Source organism: Triplophysa rosa, linkage group LG4 (assembly GCF_024868665.1).
Source record: "Triplophysa rosa linkage group LG4, Trosa_1v2, whole genome shotgun sequence".
NCBI classification, from domain to species: Eukaryota; Metazoa; Chordata; class Actinopteri; order Cypriniformes; family Nemacheilidae; genus Triplophysa; species Triplophysa rosa.
The window spans coordinates 16744412-16763622 of NC_079893.1; the positions used below are offsets into that span (position 1 = coordinate 16744412).

General features: G+C 36.6%; 1 protein-coding gene and 1 long non-coding RNA gene across 6 annotated transcripts in view; one reads left to right on the forward strand and one right to left on the reverse strand.

Annotated features, from left to right (window-relative positions):
* poll (polymerase (DNA directed), lambda) overlaps nt 1-7398 on the forward strand; it is a 60558-nt gene extending 53160 nt beyond the window's left edge. Inside the window, exon 9 of the mRNA XM_057330995.1 lies at nt 6442-7398. Within this exon, the coding sequence (XP_057186978.1) occupies nt 6442-6803 (362 nt within the window). The 3' untranslated portion in view covers nt 6804-7398. The remainder of the gene's footprint in view (nt 1-6441) is intronic.
* Nucleotides 7399-11687: 4289 nt separating this feature from the next.
* LOC130552617 (uncharacterized) lies at nt 11688-18522 on the reverse strand. Of its 5 annotated transcripts, XR_008962766.1 has the most exons (15): nt 18344-18522; nt 18136-18247; nt 17927-18009; nt 17237-17527; nt 16958-16975; nt 16825-16890; nt 15994-16059; nt 15890-15922; nt 15334-15381; nt 15202-15234; nt 14879-15103; nt 13167-14778; nt 12871-12913; nt 12646-12746; nt 11688-12007 (listed from the first exon to the last, which is right to left on the reverse strand). It is a non-coding gene; the product is annotated as an uncharacterized LOC130552617 (long non-coding RNA). The 5 variants fall into 5 exon arrangements; XR_008962764.1 differs by having other exon boundaries at nt 12646-14778; nt 17237-17263; nt 17422-17527; XR_008962765.1 differs by having other exon boundaries at nt 12646-14190; nt 14619-14778.
* Between the last annotated feature and the right edge of the window lie 689 nt (nt 18523-19211).

A 19211-nucleotide genomic window follows, 5' to 3' on the forward strand; every position in this document is an offset into this window, starting at 1 on the left:
TACGCAGTTTTAAAGTCAGACGTGTCTCTCCGTGGATGCGTCTCTCCATGCGGCACATGTTGCGCAGTTTTAAAGTCAGACGTGTCTCTCCGTGGATGCGTCTCTCCGTGCGGCACATGTTGCGCAGTTTTAAAGTCAGACGTGTCTCTCGGTGCATGCGTCTCTCCGTGCAGCGCGAGGTGCACGGTTTTAAAGTCCGACGTGTTCTGCATGCATCTCTTCAAGCTGCGCAGTTTTAAAGTTTAAAGGGGACAGGTGTTTTAAATGACAAAATTAAAGATTATATTAGTAAAACCCAATTTGTGGCGTTTGCACTTTGCAAAGTACATATTAGGCTAAATACCCTGATTTGGTGGTTTATTTAGTTCAGAGGTGGGTAACGAAGTACATTTACTTGAGTACTGTACTTAAGTACACTTTTTGAGTATTTGTACTTAAGTATTACTTTTTCTGTTTACTTTTTACTGTACTTCACTACATTTGAATGACAAATATCTCACTTTTCATGGCACAAAAAAATGATTTCCTTGGCCGACCCTCCCCTCGCTCCCACGTTTGGGAGAGACTATTGTCAGTTGCTTCTAATATGACACACCTGAATCAACTCACCAGGTGTGTTAATTATGGAGACATTCACAACATTTTGGGAGAAGGCTAATGAGTTCAGTTGTGTATACTTTTCCCATATCTGATTCGCTTATTATAAGTAAATAATCATTCAACTAATCGATTATCAAAATAATCGTTAGATGCAGCCCTAGTAATTACTGTTACATGGTCGGTTTTGACAATAAAGTTTACTTTGACTTTGTTCTGCGCACCCTAGACACTCCTACATTTGCTAATAGCGTATCAATATTGATTTTATAATTTGACCTCATGTGATTCGACTATTCTCTCAACTGTTTCACAGGTAATCTTTTCCTTACTCAGAAAACGAATAACAAGTAAATCGAGAAAAACACTTACAGGAATCTTTTAAAACCGAATACAAAATACATTTAAAAATGCATATCAATGGTAAGGACTCCAATTTAAGTACACTTTGCAAAAGGCACATTTACTAATTTCTGAGGACACTTTTGGAACTTTTAATTGTAAATACAATTGAGATCTGGGGCCTGTTCCATAAAACAAGACTTATTGTCAGTCGATTCGGTTTCATAAAGCAAACTTAAAATAGTTCGAACTCAGTTACTATGGAAACTTATGCTGGGAAATTAGCATGGTCCGGGGCAGGCTAACTGTCAGGCTAAGCCTTAGTTGTTGCTTAACTAGAGGTCAACGTAATGTGATGATATTATCACTGATTCTCTGTCATGATGCAATATTACATTACTTTAATGAACATTATAAATAAAACTTTAAAGAAATCAATTAAATAAATTATAGAACACAATAATAAATGAATATACTGTCTGTTGTTAGATTATATCGATTTGATATACTGTAAATGTTTAAAATAATGTCAATAAAGTTTGAATATAAACATCCCCCAATAAATTGATAATATAATAGCTATAAAAATTTCAAACAATTATATTGGCCAAAAAGATGTAAATCCAAACAATTTATAGTGACCTACAGTTTCAAAAAATGGCAAGGTAAAATGGGATGCCTTGTGTGTGTGTTGTATATTGTCTGCCTGATGAGAGAGAGGCTGCCAATGATGGTTGTAGAGAAAGACTGATGGGGCAATAAGATGATTTTTGATGACAATTAAACAGACAGAGTTATAATTTTTTTACTTTTCCTTCAGTTTAATAAAATAATTTTACTGTAGGCTGTAGCTGCTTGCTGCAGAGCAAGCATACCATTAAATAGTGTTGAAACAAAAGGCCCTGTGTCACTGTCTTATGGCGTTTTTTCTTGCATATTTGTCTTGCATCTTTTTCCAGTTGTTGGATTTTCAGGTTTAACTTTCATCTTTATTAACTTTTCAGCTATATTTATTTTGGTGCGGAGGTAGAGCTTGTACACAGTCTTTATCTTCTTTGCATTATTCTGTAGGAACAGAAAAAATGATTTGACGGGGTACTATTGGCATTTTTTTGTAATGACTAAATATTCCTTTTGTCACATGTGGTCCCAGTCTACAGTGTCCTGCAGACAATCTGCAAAATACACAATGTGAGCCCCTCAACACACAAGTGGGCCTTCGAATCGAATGTGTAAACAGTGATTTCTGTACCTAGACTAACCTGTGAACATACAGACACATTATTCTGAATTGTAGATGGTTGTCTGAAATCAAGATTTAAACTCTGTTAATCACTGCTTTAAACTCTTTAAGACATTTACACAGCACTGAATTGTAATACATTTTATACAAAATAAAAACAAGTAATGTAGGTTTAACATTTTTGTACAAGATATTTTAATAACCCTTTTCCTTGCTTACTGTTTGAATAAATTGTAGCAAAGATTATTATATAGTATTATTTAATTTATTTGTATTAAAATAGGCCAGTGGTTCCCAACCCCCCCCCCCCCCCAGGGATTTAACATCATTCTGCATACCCCCTTTCTTACGGTCACAATTGTGGTCTCAATCATTTTTTTATTTGCATTCTAAATACATGTAATTTTATTTTATCAAACAATAAATGATATGTGACTCATATATAAATAAATGACTCACTGTTTAATGAGATGGATGTGCTTGAAATGACTTGCATAACTCTGTGATGTTTGGTTGTATCGGAGAAAGTCTGAGTCTCAAATCATTCTCTATGCAGAGTCTGTGTCAATATTTGTTCTTTAAATGGGCAAGTGCTGAAAACACACTATCACAAAGATACGTTGTGGAGAAGGGCAGTAATGTTTTCAAAGCACGATCGGCTAAGGCAGGATACTCTGCATGCAAAGCTATCCAGAAGTCTGTCAGTAAGTTTTGTGCGAAGTCAATTCTCAAAGCGCCACTCGTAGAGATTTCAATGAGACTCTCTCGCTCAGAAACAGAAAGGTGCGCTGTGCTGTTTGCAGAGAATGGATTGCGAATCCAGGTGTTTGAATTGTCTGTCTCGGGAAAGTACTTGCGCAACTGCGAAGACAGCTCAGAAAGGTTTCATTATGTCACGCTTAACGCTGTTAGTAAGGCTGAGTTCGTTTGCTAGCAAAAAATTATGCAATGATGAAAAGGCTTCGGTGTTGTTCTCGTTAATGCAATTAGTCCAGAGAGCAAACTTTCTGATCATGGCCTCAGTTTTTTCCTGTACATTAAATATGGTTGTGTCAACTCCCTGCAATCCGATGTTCAGCTCATTCAGACGGAAAAAACATCACCCAGGCCAATATTGTAAGCCACTCTTCGTCATGTAAGCGGTTACTCGATTCAAAGGGATGGTCGATAAAAAAAGCTTTAAGGCCATCCCTCAATTCAAACAATCGTGTGAGAACCTTTCCCCTGGACAGCCATCGTACATCAGTATGTAGTAACAATGTGACATGGTCGCTGACCATTTAATTGCACAATGCGGAAAACAAACGAGAATTCAAAGGCCTTGCTTTAATAAAGTTTACAATTTTAACAGCATCTTGCAAAACTTCCTTAAGACGTTCAGGCATTCCTTTGGTGGCCAGCGCTTCTCTGTGGATGCTGCAATGTACCCAAACCGCGCAGGGCGCAACTGCTTGCACACGTGTTACCAGTCCACTCAGCCTGCCTGTCATGGCTTTCGCTCCATCAGTACAAATGCCCACACAATTTGTCCACTGAAGTCCATGTGATGTTACAAAGCCATCTAAAAACTTTGAAAATCTCCTCTCCAGTTGCTCTGCCTTCCAACGGTTTGCAAAAAAGTATATCTTCCATAACTGAACCATCATAAATATACCGGACATATGCCAGCAGCTGAGCCAAACCAGCTACATCCGTTGATTCATCGATTTGTAAAGCGTAGAATTCGCTGGATTTTATGCGAAGCAATAGCTGTTTTAAAACGTCTTCTGCCATAGCGATGCGACATGAAACTGTGTTGTCTGATGACGGCATCTTCTGTATTGTTTTTTTTTTTTTGCTTTTTCCCCAAGCATAATATCCGCAATATCAGCTGCAGCAGGAAGAATTAAGTTCTCCACAATAGTATGGGATTTGCCCGTTTTAGCCACTCTGTAACTCACCATGTAGGATGCTTCCAGTCCTTTCTTATTAAGGTTTTCTGACGCTGTTATAAGGGCCTTACTACTCCCGAGTTGTCTTAACTGTCTGTCGAAAAACTCTCGCGGTTTATTTTTCAAAGTCGCATACTTTGTTTCTAAATGCCTGCGCAAAAACGCTGGCTTCATGCAGTTATGAGAGAGAGAGTACTTTTGCACACATAACGCACTGTGGTTTGGGATTTTCGTCACTGCCAATGTAAGTAAATCCATATGAAATGTACTGTATTTCTCATCATATTACGCCTTTTTGATCGTCTTTCTGTGAACTGCTGAACCTGAGTTGACGCTGTAGTCTCCGATGCATCGCTATCTGTGTCGGTGTCAACCGGAGCGGGTGGTTGATTTACACCTGCAGCCGAAGTGCTGTTGGAGGGACCCGGGGTGTGGTCAGAGGACTGTGGATCATCCGAGCTGCTGGGAGTCGATTTTCTTTCTGTTGCTGCGGGCCTAAATCTTTGCAACCACTTATCCATTTTAATTTAACAAGCAGTTGTTGCTTCGTTCCAAGCCGCGTGCAGTCGAATTACATGCGGTACGTAAAGACGTGCGCTTACGCATGAGTGGAAGCATATTTTTTGATTGGATGTCATGAATTTGACCTTTTATGGCACTACGTGACTACTATTTTGCTGTATGTACACTAGAGGGAGCACGTCTTTATATTTAGCTTGTGAGAAAAACATGACTGGTTGATTGCCAGGTGCGTTATAATTAAGTAAACCGTAGATTTCAGGATTTTGTTCACGTACCCACTCCGTCACCTGGCGTACCCAGGTGAAATAGGCTATATGAATATAGGCTATATAAATATATTTGAACACTTTATACTTACTGCATGCATTGAGTCATTTAGGAATTTCTTGCCAATCTTTCCCTCTGGTTTCATTATTTGCAGCCGTAGTACCACAGTTTTCGTACCTTTGAGGTTTAATTCTTCACACGTTTTGCAGGTGGCGGTAATGCACCAATACGCTGGATGTTAACCGCCGTTAAACACATAAGAGGAAGAAGAGCACCTATCACCGCTCTCTTTTCCTTAGCGGATCGATTTGATCAAAGCTTGACTTGTAGGGCTGCTGAATATTAGCGTGCACACGCAATTATCTGAACTAGGTGAACCTGACTCAAATTAGTCAGATCACATGATCTTCAACTTCACTTTATGGAACCGAATTAAGCATGACTGATGAGTTCGGTTCATTCAAGTCAGATGTTGGCTTTAATCTCCGCTTTTCTTAGCGGCCTTTTATGGAACAGGCCCCTGGTGCTATAACTATTTGTGTACAAGGTTAAAGGATTAGAAATATAAGAAGGTAATTTGCCCAGAAGTGCAAGTTAAAAAGTATAGACTGGATGAATGTGAAAATTCACAACAACAGTGACAGAGGACTGGCTTTACTCAACCTTAGTACTGTTTAAGTGTTTAGACTGCCCTCAAGTGATGCTACAAATGCAGAGAACCCACTATAATCAGTGATGCTCTTTGCATTTGATGCTGTGTGCTATGTAAGTAATCCCTGTTATTATTTTTCCTGTTTACTCTCTGTAATACTACAGTACACTTTGGTATTTACACTAGTAAACTGTAGTAAATTGTAAGGTGCTGTTATATTTTATAGCTATATATAGATTTTATAAACGTTTTCAGTAGAACTAACTATAGTTGTTGTGCTTGTATAGCTTAACACAAATAAATGAGGAGACACCCAATGGACTGTTACTATTCTTTACTGAACTAAAGTCAACTGAAAAGTTTATCTCATATTTTTTTTTACAAAGGACATGGATGGCCAACCAAAACACTAAACAGAATTGCACTCTCTAGGATGGACAATTCCAGAGTTTCCTGAACACTCCATACACCACAATAGAGAATTGATATAAACTGTATGATGGAACTAGAAAATACTGTATTATACCTTAATATTTACTATGGTACGGTTCAAAAACACTGTAGCATAGGAATTTTACTACAGTTTACTATAATTAAGTATACTGCAATAGATTTTTTTTTCATTTGGCACCTTATTACTGTTAATAAACAGCATTAAATGCTTTGATAGTTAAACCTTTTTTTTAAGCTAAGCAGCGATGATATATTTCCATAACATGTAAAATGTCTTGTTACTCCCCTAAAATAATTCTGACTTTTTAATTCTCCAACTGTGTTATTTTGGATTTGCAAAAATTCTGCAGTCTCTGCTCTAGAAGTTTTAAAATAGGATTCTCACAAAGCCATACTTATACATATTACGCATATTGTTTGTATTTTCCGCGCAGGTTTCCTGATCGATGACCTTGTAAGCCATGAGGAGAATGGTGAGCAAAAGAAGTACATGGGTATCTGTCTGCTTCCTGGCCCTTCGCAGCACCACAGACGCTTGGACATCATTGTGGTACCCTATGCTGAATTTGCATGTGCTCTTCTGTACTTCACTGGTTCTGCCCACTTCAATCGATCAATGAGAGCATTAGCTAAGACCAAACACATGAGCCTCTCAGAGCACTCGATGAACTGTGATGTTGTGCGGCAGCATGGCGTGAAGCTGGTGGCGGGGAGACCTTTACACACACCAACAGAGAAGGATGTTTTCAAACACCTCGGTATACCTTACAGAGAACCATGTGAGAGAGACTGGTGACAGTGCTGGATTCGTATTGTAAGAATTTGACTGCATATTTAGTGGTCAAACCCTTAACGAATTTTGTCGTAAAATGCAGTATTTTATGAACGCAATAGCTTATCTCTGCGAAACTTGGTATGGTTCATCATTACTATATATTCTGAGAGGACCTGTAAAGTTATTGGCTAGCTCCCCCTAATGGTCAAGGGGTAAAACTTAATTAATTAAAATACTTATAACATGAAAAATTATTCATGATGTCATTTGATTTACATTGCTAGATTTGTTTTTCTCAAGCTGTGTAACGTAAGGGTCGTGTGGCTATATCTTCACAACACTTGTGTATTGACACGAAACTTGGTATCCTCACTGACACATCTTATCTGCCTCATAAAAACTTGTTGACAGCGCCACTTAGTGGTCAAAACCTATAAGCGATTGAATTGTGTTCTAAGTGTCTTTTGCTGTGTTTTTAAACTTTACAAAATCAAGAGAGGAATTAATCAATTCAGTCGATTAAGTGTATTCATTTGGTCCAAATTCTGATATTAACTCGCTTGAAAGTTCTTGAAGGATTGAATTTGATTCATGTATAATAAAAGAGAAATGCTATTTATAAATAAGTGGACGTTTTCAATTTGAGGTGTTATTAAAGCACTTCAACACCCTTGTTGAAAAAAAACAATCTAAATCATACAAGAAATACTATTAATGGTTGTTATGGGTTTTTTTAGCAGAGCCCTTCAAGGGAAACTGAAAAATGGAAATTCTGCCATGAACACAAATTAAGAGCTTTTTGACTTCCGCCCATAGACAGCAATGTAACTGACATTCTGTGCTTTTAATGTCAGTTATGTTGCCTAATTTGTGTTCCGAAGATAAACGGATGTCCTAGGGATGTCGAACGACTAGCGCAGTGGTTAGAGCATGGAGTAAGCAACACCAAGGCCATGGGTTCGTTCCCAGGGATTGCACATCCTCATTCACCAATGTATAGTATAATGCAGCGTAAGTCGCTTAGGATAAAATCGTCTGCTAAATGCATCAATGTAATTCATGGTTTACCTTTAAAAAGTACCAAATAACACAGGAAACAAAAGAAACATGCAAGTGAACAGTCAGGGCTATAAGAAGTGAATAAGAAAATACATTGTAACCTTGTAAAAAGTAAAATAACACTTCACAATAAGATAAACACCAAACATTAGAGTGCGATACACATATGTAAGGCCAACTTTGTGGTACATTAAAATAAATCTTTGTAGCTGACTACGCCACCCAGAGTTTAAAAGAGACCCTGGGAACTCTTTCTAGAAAAATACAGGTTATTTTCTGGGGGGGACTGTGGAAATTAACAGACAAAGACAAAATTTCACTACAATAATTGATTGCAATAAAAATGTAAAAGGACAACAGAAAATGTAGGAAAAGCAAAAGCAAGTGTACAGTTCATAGGCAGTCCCAATTCGTCACAGTCTCTGCTCATCATCAAGCTTTAGACATCCCAGTCCCAGATACCGCCATGCAAACAACAGACCAATTTGGAGTCGACGTCACGGTTACGTCACTGCCAGCTGCGCGCGCATCACGGTGGCAGAAAAACAGCCGAAACAAACCATGAACACGTGAAACGGGCAAGACTTCTCAAAAAAATGTTGTGTTGTGCTTTTGGGTGTCAAAATAGGAATGCCAAAAAAGATGGGCTTCATTTTTATAGAATACCGTCATCAAAGACACCATTCCAAGCTAAACGTAGACGTTTATGGTTGCAAGCAGTTAAACGGATAGACTGGACTGACGAAGTCATTCAGAATTCTCGTCTCTGCAGTGCTCATTTCAGGTAAGTTAAGTTTCTCCACTCAATCAATGATGTAGTTTAGAACAATGACGGAGCTAGAGTTTTATATATGGGGTGGCCAAGGCTACTTCAGGGGGTCCACATACCATGACAGAAAATGTGTGTCTAACCCTGACCTGGCATCAAATTATAAAAATAAAAAAATCCCAGGATTGCTGATATGTATGTAGATGATGTATGTAGATGAAATAAATAATAAAATATAAATAATGAAAATGTTGAAAACATAGCTTAACCTTGATAACTTGTTCAATTTAAACAGAAACAAAGCAGCACCAGAGGGTCTTTAAATTGATGTGGATCAGAGCAGCATATATCTGATAAAACATAAACTCATTCCATAGGACTGCAAGATTAAAACAAAATCATTGATGCTGATTATTGCCCTTGATGTTGTCATCTTGATTATTACTTTCAGATATTAGGATAAATGAACACTTGTCACACGCTACAAAACAAGCCGAGAAGCGTTTATGAATTATTGTATTGCTGTTTTATTGCTTTTTTGATTCTCTTAAGGAACATACAAAACAGTTATTCAAACGGGAAATATGTGCAAACCCGATTCCAAAAAAGTTGGGACACTGTACAAATTGTGAATAAAAACAGAATGCAATGATGTGGATGTTTCAAATTTCAATATTTTATTCAGAATACAACATAGATGACATATCAAATGTTTAAACTGAGAGAATGTATCATTTTAAGGGAAAAATAAGTTGATTTTAAATTTCATGGCATCAACACATCTCAAAAAAGTTGGGACAAGGCCATGTTTACCACTGTGTGGCATCCCCTCTTCTTTTTATAACAGTCTGCAAACGTCTGGGGACTGAGGAGACAAGTTGCTCAAGTTTAGGAATAGGAATGTTGTCCCATTCTTGTCTAATACAGGCTTCTAGTTGCTCGACTGTCTTAGGTCTTCTTTGTCGCATCTTCCTCTTTATGATGCGCCAAATGTTTTCTATGGGTGAAAGATCTGGACTGCAGGCTGGCCATTTCAGTACCCGGATCCTTCTTCTACGCAGCCATGATGTTGTAATTGATGCAGTATGTGGTCTGGCATTGTCATGTTGGAAAATGCAAGGTCTTCCCTGAAAGAGACGACGTCTGGATGGGAGCATATGTTGTTCTAGAACTTGGATATACCTTTCAGCATTGATGGTGCCTTTCCAGATGTGTAAGCTGCCCATGCCACACGCACTCATGCAACCCCATACCATCAGAGATGCAGGCTTCTGAACTGAGCGCTGATAACAACTTGGGTTGTCCTTGTCCTCTTTAGTCCGGATGACATGGCGTCCCAGTTTTCCAAAAAGAACTTCAAATTTTGATTCGTCTGACCACAGAACAGTTTTCCACTTTGCCACAGTCCATTTTAAATGAGCCTTGGCCCAGAGAAAACGCCTGCGCTTCTGGATCATGTTTAGATATGGCTTCTTTTTTGACCTATAGAGTTTTAGCCGGCAACGGCGAATGGCACGGTGGATTGTGTTCACCGACAATGTTTTCTGGAAGTATTCCTGAGCCCATGTTGTGATTTCCATTACAGTAGCATTCCTGTATGTGATGCAGTGCCGTCTAAGGGCCCGAAGATCACGGGCATCCAGTATGGTTTTCCGGCCTTGACCCTTACGCACAGAGATTGTTCCAGATTCTCTGAATCTTTGGATGATATTATGCACTGTAGATGATGATAACTTCAAACTCTTTGCAATTTTTCTCTGAGAAACTCCTTTCTGATATTGCTCCACTATTTTTCGCCGCAGCATTGGGGGAATTGGTGATCCTCTGCCCATCTTGACTTCTGAGAGACACTGCCACTCTGAGAGGCTCTTTTTATACCCAATCATGTTGCCAATTGACCTAATAAGTTGCAAATTGGTCCTCCAGCTGTTCCTTATATGTACATTTAACTTTTCCGGCCTCTTATTGCTACCTGTCCCAACTTTATTGGAATGTGTAGCTCTCATGAAATCCAAAATGAGCCAATATTTGGCATGACATTTCAAAATGTCTCACTTTCAACATTTGATATGTTATCTATATTCTATTGTGAATAAAATATAAGTTTATGAGATTCGTATTTTACGTAAATTATTGCATTCCTTTTTTATTCACAATTTGTACAGTGTCCCAACTTTTTTGGAATCGGGTTTGTAGAAAACAAACAAAGAACATCCAACATCACTAAAACACTCAATGGCTTCAGGTAATACAGTAAAGAGTCTGACTACTATTGAATCTCTTTCTTACATCGTATCTGTACTCGGTTGTTAGTGATAAACTTTTTGAGCGTGACGCACTTCAGCAAAGCTCTTCTTCACTGATGAATCATTTAAACGCCTCTGATTGGTCAGAATATTCATACCCTGAACTTGATTGGCTGTAATGCCAAAGCTGTAGCAGAGCAAAGAAGCGGTCATCCACATTCGTTCATTTTCACCTAATCTTATTTAGATTGCGACTGTCATATCTAGTTTTTTTTATTATGCATGGACTGTTTTTCCTCTTTTGTCTTGAACTTGGAGAGCAGATTTGTTCACCTTGTTGTCATTTTTTCCAAAGCCTCTGTTAATTTCCGACCCTGATGTAAACAATGTATGTTATGTTGGGAACCGATTTACTATCTGTTAATGGAGCCTAACATAAACTTACACAATGAAAAGTTGTTTAGGAATCCTAAAGCCAAGGCTAAAGAGGGAAACTTATTTCTTCCCAGCAACCAATTTCACGTCTAAAAGACGTCTAATAGACATCTAAACATAGCCCTGACGTCTAGGCTAAAACAGGTCTAAATGTGGGCTGTCAGTGAAAATCTAATAGAAGTCTATCCATAGACCAAGAATAGACTAGCCGTCAATTAGACGGCTATTAAACGACTACATGTATACGTCTAATAGATGGTGAATATGGGTCTAGGCTAAAACTAGGCTAAATGTGGGCTGTCAATGAAAATCTAATAGACGTCTAACCATAACCTAAAAATAGACGTCTAACCGTAGAATAGCCCAAGAATAGACCAGTCATCAAACAGTCAAAATGTAAAGTTTTTATTATGTAAAAGAGAAATTTCACAAGTTAGACAAATTATAAAATTATAAAAGAATAATAAAGAAAATACAATACAGAAAATTACAAAAAGCATTTATAAATACAACTTAAAATGCAATAAACAATATTAAAATAAATATAAGAAGTTATTTCAAATATTTTTTCATTTGTTTTCTGTTACTAGGTACTTATTTCTTGGGTTTACTTATATACCCCCCCCCTGCTCTCCCTGGTGCTTCCTTGAAATGCTCTCCAATTGCATTTACGATGTCAAACTCTGTTCCCTTTGGAAAATTGGTCATCACAGCATCTGTCAAATACAAAATAAATTAATGAGAAACTCTGACATCATAATCTTTACTTCACAATAAACAATAATAATGACAAAGTACACTGTACATCATTTGTAGCGAAGTGGTGTAAAATAACCTTTCAACATGTGGTGTGACCAATAATAGCAGTAACTGTATTACATAAAAAAACTAATCTAATTGCTGTATGTAATAAATAAATGTATTTTTTTTTAGATTAGATTAGATTCAACTTTATTGTCATTGCACATGTACAAGTACAAGGCAACGAAATGTGACCTCTGCATTTAACCCATCCAGAGAGTAGTGAACACACGCACAGTGTGAAATAAGAATCACTAATACAGCATGCTTAAGTGAATGATATTTTTTACATTTTTAACCATTTGTATAAGAGTTTAATAATTACTTTAAAAAAATCTTATTAATACAAATTCTTTGTTTATAACCACTTACAATATTTAGAACTTGAAAAAAAACTAAGCAGCTTTAAAAATGTATTAATTTTAAGATGAAGCATAGTTGCATTACAATGTTTTTTAAGGATATGGCCAATTTACCTAGATGAAAAACATAAAAATCCCTTATTTTTGTTAACATTTCGTATACTGATATATGTATTGTTACACACACACACCTCTTATGACTGTGAATACTGCAGTCTTCTCAAATGCCTCCTCCTGCAGTGGACCACCCCCCTTCATATTAAATTTGGACATAAGACAATTCTTTAAAAACCTAAAAATGTTAAAAAATTAAGTGGTTAACAATTGTTGACGAAGACATTTTAAACATTATTTTTTTATTTTTACTTTTCATTGGGACCTCATGAAAAAAATAAGTATGAAGAACTACGCTTTACCTATCCAGCATCATTCTTGCACTGTCCTTGAGGTTTCTTCCTCCTATTTTGCACAGTTTTCAAACTCAGCCAACGTTAACAGTTTCAGGACTTGATGATTTTGCTATCAATTTCCCAGCAAGAAGCATAACACAGCACAACTCAAGTGTAGAAACAACCTTTTAGCCTGCTAGCTAATTTTAGCCAAACTCAAACTACATGGCAGTTGACAATGTGCGCATCATTTTGTTTCAGTTCCTTTGTGTCCAACAAGTAAAACTCAATCACATTAATAAAACAATACAAAATGTACGTACCCAACAGTAGTTTTGTAATACTCGGTCACTTTTCGAAATAAACCAAACCGCCATTCCCAAGTCCTCCTCCGCCATGGCCTTTCTGAAACGGAAATGCGTCATCGCACTCTCGCGAGATCGCGGGATTTTGAAACAAAATTACATTGTTGAATTCAGAAAAATGTACAAAGGGCATAAAGAAACAGGCGTGTTACAGTACACGAGCACGTCAGTTAAGTTAGCATTTAAAGCTAACTACAACGTGGCGTGTACTGTTACACTGATATCTGCTTAAATGTTACAGTTCACATAATAACAAATAATGTAGATAAATAATGAACACATGTGAAATAGAAAAGAAAGATACATACTAGATCAAATCAAAATGTTCTTCTCCAGCTAACAAAAAAAGGTCCCCAGAACGTCCCCTAAATGACCTCAGCGAACGTCCCCCAAACGTCGGTGTGTAGGGTCCTCTTGCCGTCCCCGGACGCTCAAGGGGACGGTCACGGGACTTTCAGCGGACGTTCGGGACTTTCAGCGGACGTTCGGGACGTTTAGGGGACGTTCGCCCAAAGTCGCTGGAACGTCATTTTTTTTTATTGATAATAACATACATGCGAGACATTGTAGTCACGTGTGGTTGTAGCTCTATAACACGCACGACAAAGGAGTAGAATTTCAAAAAGGGTTATCTTTAATAAATCCACAAGAAGGAGCAACAAAGGAACATAAACCACATAAAACCAAAACGATACCAGACAAAATAATGGCAGCACGGAGCAAAACACGGGACTCAAATACATGGGGAAACGTAATCAAGGAGAACAGAAACAGGTGAGGAACTAATTAACAACTATATGGAAACAAATGAGGGAACACAGGCAAAATAACAGCACATATCAGCATATGCATGATCAGCACTCTCCTCCGCCTTCAATACCACGGCTGAGGTGAGACCCTTGAGCAAAGCACCGATCCCCCAACTGCTCCCCGGTCACCTGCTGCCCACTCCAGGTGTTTGTTCACGGTGTGTGTGTGGTCACTTTGGATGGGTTTAATGCAGAGAACAAATTCTGTGTATGGAACACCATACTTGGCCTCACGTCACATCATTTTCACTTTCACTGTGCATAATTCCCTTTATAAATACCAAAGTTTTATAAATGAGACCCCAGATATCAGAAAAATATCAGTCTATACACAGTGTTTTCTATGTGGGGTGAGAAGAAAAATATACAAATCATGCTTTAAAAAAATCTTTATAGACTTTGAGAGATCACATGGGTTATTAAACCATAAACATCTGAGCCATCAGTAAAAACCTTTTAAATATAATGCTGTTTTCAAGATAGCCCATTAACTGAATATTTATGTGCTGAAAACCAACTTAAAATCTGTTTACAAATAATTGTTGAAAACTGACACAGACACATTATTAGTTAGGATATAGTGGCAAGTGTTGAAACTTACGTATAATAGCGTCATTGATGATGAGCTGCTGGAATTTAAGTTTTCCCTTTCGGCCCTTGTAGCTGTATCGTCCCCATAGAGAGTTGGCTCCAATTTTTTTCAGCATCCTCCTTATTCCATCTCCCAAGCTGCCGCCACCCTGAAGACACAGAAAATGAACCTACAAAAACAACAATCGGTAATTAAACAAGAGTTAAAATGTTTTTTAAATATTACAGATTAACCATGACTAGTAATGTTGCAAGTGTTATAGGACATACAATTTTCTTTCGAAAGTCTGCGTCTTTCAGTTTGTCACACAGCTCTTCTAATTCCTCCACAGTCTTACAAGGTTCTTCTAGCACCTCTGTTATATCAGAGACAGAGGTGTTTAGTTGACTCATAAATTGCTGCCGGGTTGTTCCGATTGCTGCTGTGACATTTTCTTGTATTTGGTCGAGTTTCAGCAATATCCTCCTCCAAATTCTCAAATAACTTGTAGATTTCTGTCCAGAATTTGTTTTGAAACATCAATGCCATTACTAATTACAACAATAAAAAATTAAACTGACAATAAGATAATTGTGAATAATTAAAGAGTTACCATCTTGAAAAGACTGTGGATTAATTACACTTCCTGAAAACAGTCACAGAAGCATTATTAAGATTAATGTCTGTATCCATGTGTAGTTATCAAAAAGATTTATATAAATCTATAAAAAATGTATTAGTGCACCTTGATTCTGCTGGTTTGCAGAAACTGACTGATGTGGCTGCGATGGAACTAAAAACAGAAAAACAAAACCATTAGATGATCAATGACTGTTATCCCCCTTAGTTTTCCAAAAATTGCACTCTTGTTCATGCTTAAATCATAGATTTTTTTTACATTTTGTCACTTTGGAATTACAAGGTTCCATCTGACATTTTTGTCAAAATTAAGTAATTCACATGCATATTCTTATTTTGTGACAACTTATTAACATTGTGTGATGTTTTGTTTACACAATTAATATTGTGTGATGTTTTGTGATTATTTGTATATATTTTCCTAATCCCCTGGTGTTAGAGTCCAGAAATAAAAAAATATCAGTCTATACTCTATTTAGGGTGAGAAAAATATGTAAAAATCATGCTTTAAAAATATCTTTATAACCTTTAAGAGCGATTACATGGGTATTTAAACCATACACATCTGAGCTATCAGTAAACAATGAAAGCTGCTGCAGTTTGAATTAACATAAGTCTTTTGGAGACAATTAATACAACTAACAATATGATTAAATAATTACCATTTCGAAGAGACTGTGGATTGATCATGCTTCCTGAAACCAGTCACAAAAGCATTACTATCTGTATCCATGTGTGTAGTTATCAAATAAAACGTTTATTGCACCTTGATTCTGCTGGTTTGCAGAAACTGACTGATGTGGCTGCACTTGTGTTGTTGAAAGCGATGGAACTAAATAAAGAAAAACAAAACCATTAGATAAAACATTCTGACTGTTAGACCCCTTAGTAGTCCAAAAATTGCACTCTTGTTCATGCTTAAGTCACTCATATTTTTACATTTTGTCACCTTGGAATTATGGTTCCATCTGACTTTTTTTTTGTCAAAGTTAAGTTATTCACATGCATATTCTTATTCTGTAACAATTTATTAACATTGTGTGATGATTTTTAAGTTGTGTACATTTTGGGACTTTTGTAGAAAGGAAAAAGTTTTATCTATAATAAAATAAAATGCAAAAACTTTAAAGCTCAATGGCTCGGTTTCAAAGACAAGGCTTAGCCTAAACCAGTATTATGCCTTAGTTAAATTAGGCTATTTAAGTTTGCTTTTGTTAAAATGCAATAGAAAAAAACAATAGCACTGATATATTTTAAAATATGTCAGGGCATGTTATTTTCAGTTTAGACAGCTCAAAATTCATTTTTGTCTGGGACTAGTCTAAAGCCTTGTCTGTGAAACCGGGCCAATATCTCAAAACTACTAAGAATGCAGATAGAACCTTATTCCAATATGGCGATTTGTTTATAGCCATAAAAATAATGTTATTGGCATATTGTTTAAATAAGTGTTTATGTGAAGAAAAGGAAAACTGAATTGAAATTAAATTCTGTAATAATCAAAGTAAATACTATAAATACTACAAATACGATAAATTCCTTAAATTTCAAGGAAGTTTAACCATTTAAATTAATGAAAATATTTCAATGTACTCACAGTAAGGTGCCTCGGGCAACATCACAGTAGTTCTTTTAGATTTTTTTTGTTGTGGTTGCTCCTCATCTAAATAAAATACTGGGTTAAAATCATGATAAAATAAACATATGAAATTAAATAATTATGACCATACCTTCATCAGTCTCCTCAGCTGAAAAAAATGAACACAGACCAAATGTATAGTTCATTTCTGCACAACATTTGCATATTCTTCTTACACTCAGTTGCAATTATTAATCTTAACTGTTTATTCATGTTCTTGCCCCTTACATTGAATATTTCATATTAAGGGCCAAAGACAATAGGGCAAGAAATATATATTTGGTATCAATTAGAAACAGATATGGTCCTGTTCTGAATAATTTATTCCCACTTAACAGGGATTGCAATGACAGAGATGTAATTATTTCACCTTGAGATGGTTCACTGTCCTCTTGAACTGTAAAATAAATAAATTAACATTAAATGCATGCATATTTTCTTTAAAAGGCAACATGCATTTTGGCTTTCATCGAACAGTTTCATTTGTTTTATATTGTCACTCTAAAAAAATGTCACATCTCTGTGTCTAGTTAAGGACAACACATTTTGTGTTACTTTGAACTCAGCTTGTGTTAAGTCAGCATGAAATGACACATAGTCACATTAGTCCCACTAAAATGATGCTGTGCTCTTCTGGGTTTCTTGGGCTGGAATTCTTCTTCTGCAAGAGATGAAAAGTTAAAATGGAAATTGTTTTTCAATGTGAAAAACCTTTCCTCATTTAACAGTTTATTTTGTGTAAATTGTTTCACGTAAATTCACCAAGTAAATTTGAGTAACTCAAATATTTCCATTAGAAGTCACCAAAAATATTAAGTGTATATTAAAATGTAATAATTTTAATTAATATATTAATCACGTAATTAAATACGTATAATATTTAGGTGTATTTAATGAAAAAAATATGTAAATTGTGGATCAATTAACTGTTGGATTTTTAATCATTTTTAAAATGTCCCACTGAAAAAATCAGTTAAATGATTTTAAAAGATTTTATTAAATTAATATAACTGTTTATTTTATGTGATATTTACTAAGCCACATGAATTATTTGTTATACCTCTGAATCGTCTTGGTGGTACGATCTTTCGTATGTCCTCAACGTTGCTTTTTGGGCCCGGTGTCTTGCCAGTTTGTAGCTGTCTGTTTTCATAATAGCATGCATTTTACTTAACATAAATTATATAAACAGTTTCTATTTTGGGAATGGTTGCCATTATTAGCCATTACTTGTTTAAAATAATTTTGGAATTATTTTCCATACTTAACCTGTATCAGAAAAGACTCTGACTTCATGTTTTGCCCAGAGCTGTTTGTCTGGAATGACACATTTCTTGACCATAGCCCCAGCATTTGTATTAGGCCAGTAGCAAAACAATACCTTACAGGGAGACACATGAATGTTTGATCATGTTTTCATATGTCCTGTATGTAGTTGTCCTTGTTTAATGTTTATCATTTGTTTTATAAATCCTACCTCATTGTTCCACTCTAACCACAACGATGGTGCCACCGCAACCTCATTTTGTTTAATGAAGTGGAGCACAACATAGCGCAGATAAACCTGTAAAGTTCAGATAGATCAGTGAGTTTAGTTTTTAATACAGAAATGAAATGTACACAATCATCTATTAACAGATGACAATTAGCTACTTCCATAACCTTATGCTTAAATTGTGTTTTCTGGTGGAAAAAGCTTTAGGAGGCAGACACTCAGAGGGAAAAGCTTCAGGAGGCGAAGACCAGGCAGAAAGCTTCTGTAGGTGGAGACTCTGGGGCAAAGCTTCAATAGGTGGAGACTTAAGGGCAAAGCTTTAGTAGGCGAAGACTCGGGGGTCAGAGCTTCAGGAGGTGGAGACTCAGGAGGCAGTGCTTCAGGAAGTAAAGACTCGGGGGCAAAGCTTCATTTTTCATATTTGGTATACTCTAGTCTAGTGTTTCCCAATCCCAGTACTCAGGCCCCTCCTCCCAGAATGTCTTCCTATATTAAACCCCTGGTTCATCACATCAGCCCCCACTCTGAGCGTTAGTTGGTGTGTTATAGTCTTTCCATTTAACACACTACCAGCTGATGAGTTGAACCAGGTGTTTAAAGGGATAGTTCACTCAAAAATGAAAGTTGTCATCATTTGCTCACCCGCAGGTTGTTCCAAACCTGTATACCTTTCTTTGTTCTGCAAAACACAAACGAAGATATTTGGAAGAATGTCAGTAACAAAACCGATTTCACACCCCATTTACTGCCATAGGGAAAATAAATACTATGTGAGTCAATGGGGGTTAAGATCTGTTTGATTACTGACATTCTTCCAAATATCTTCCTTTGTGTTTAGCAGAATAAAGAA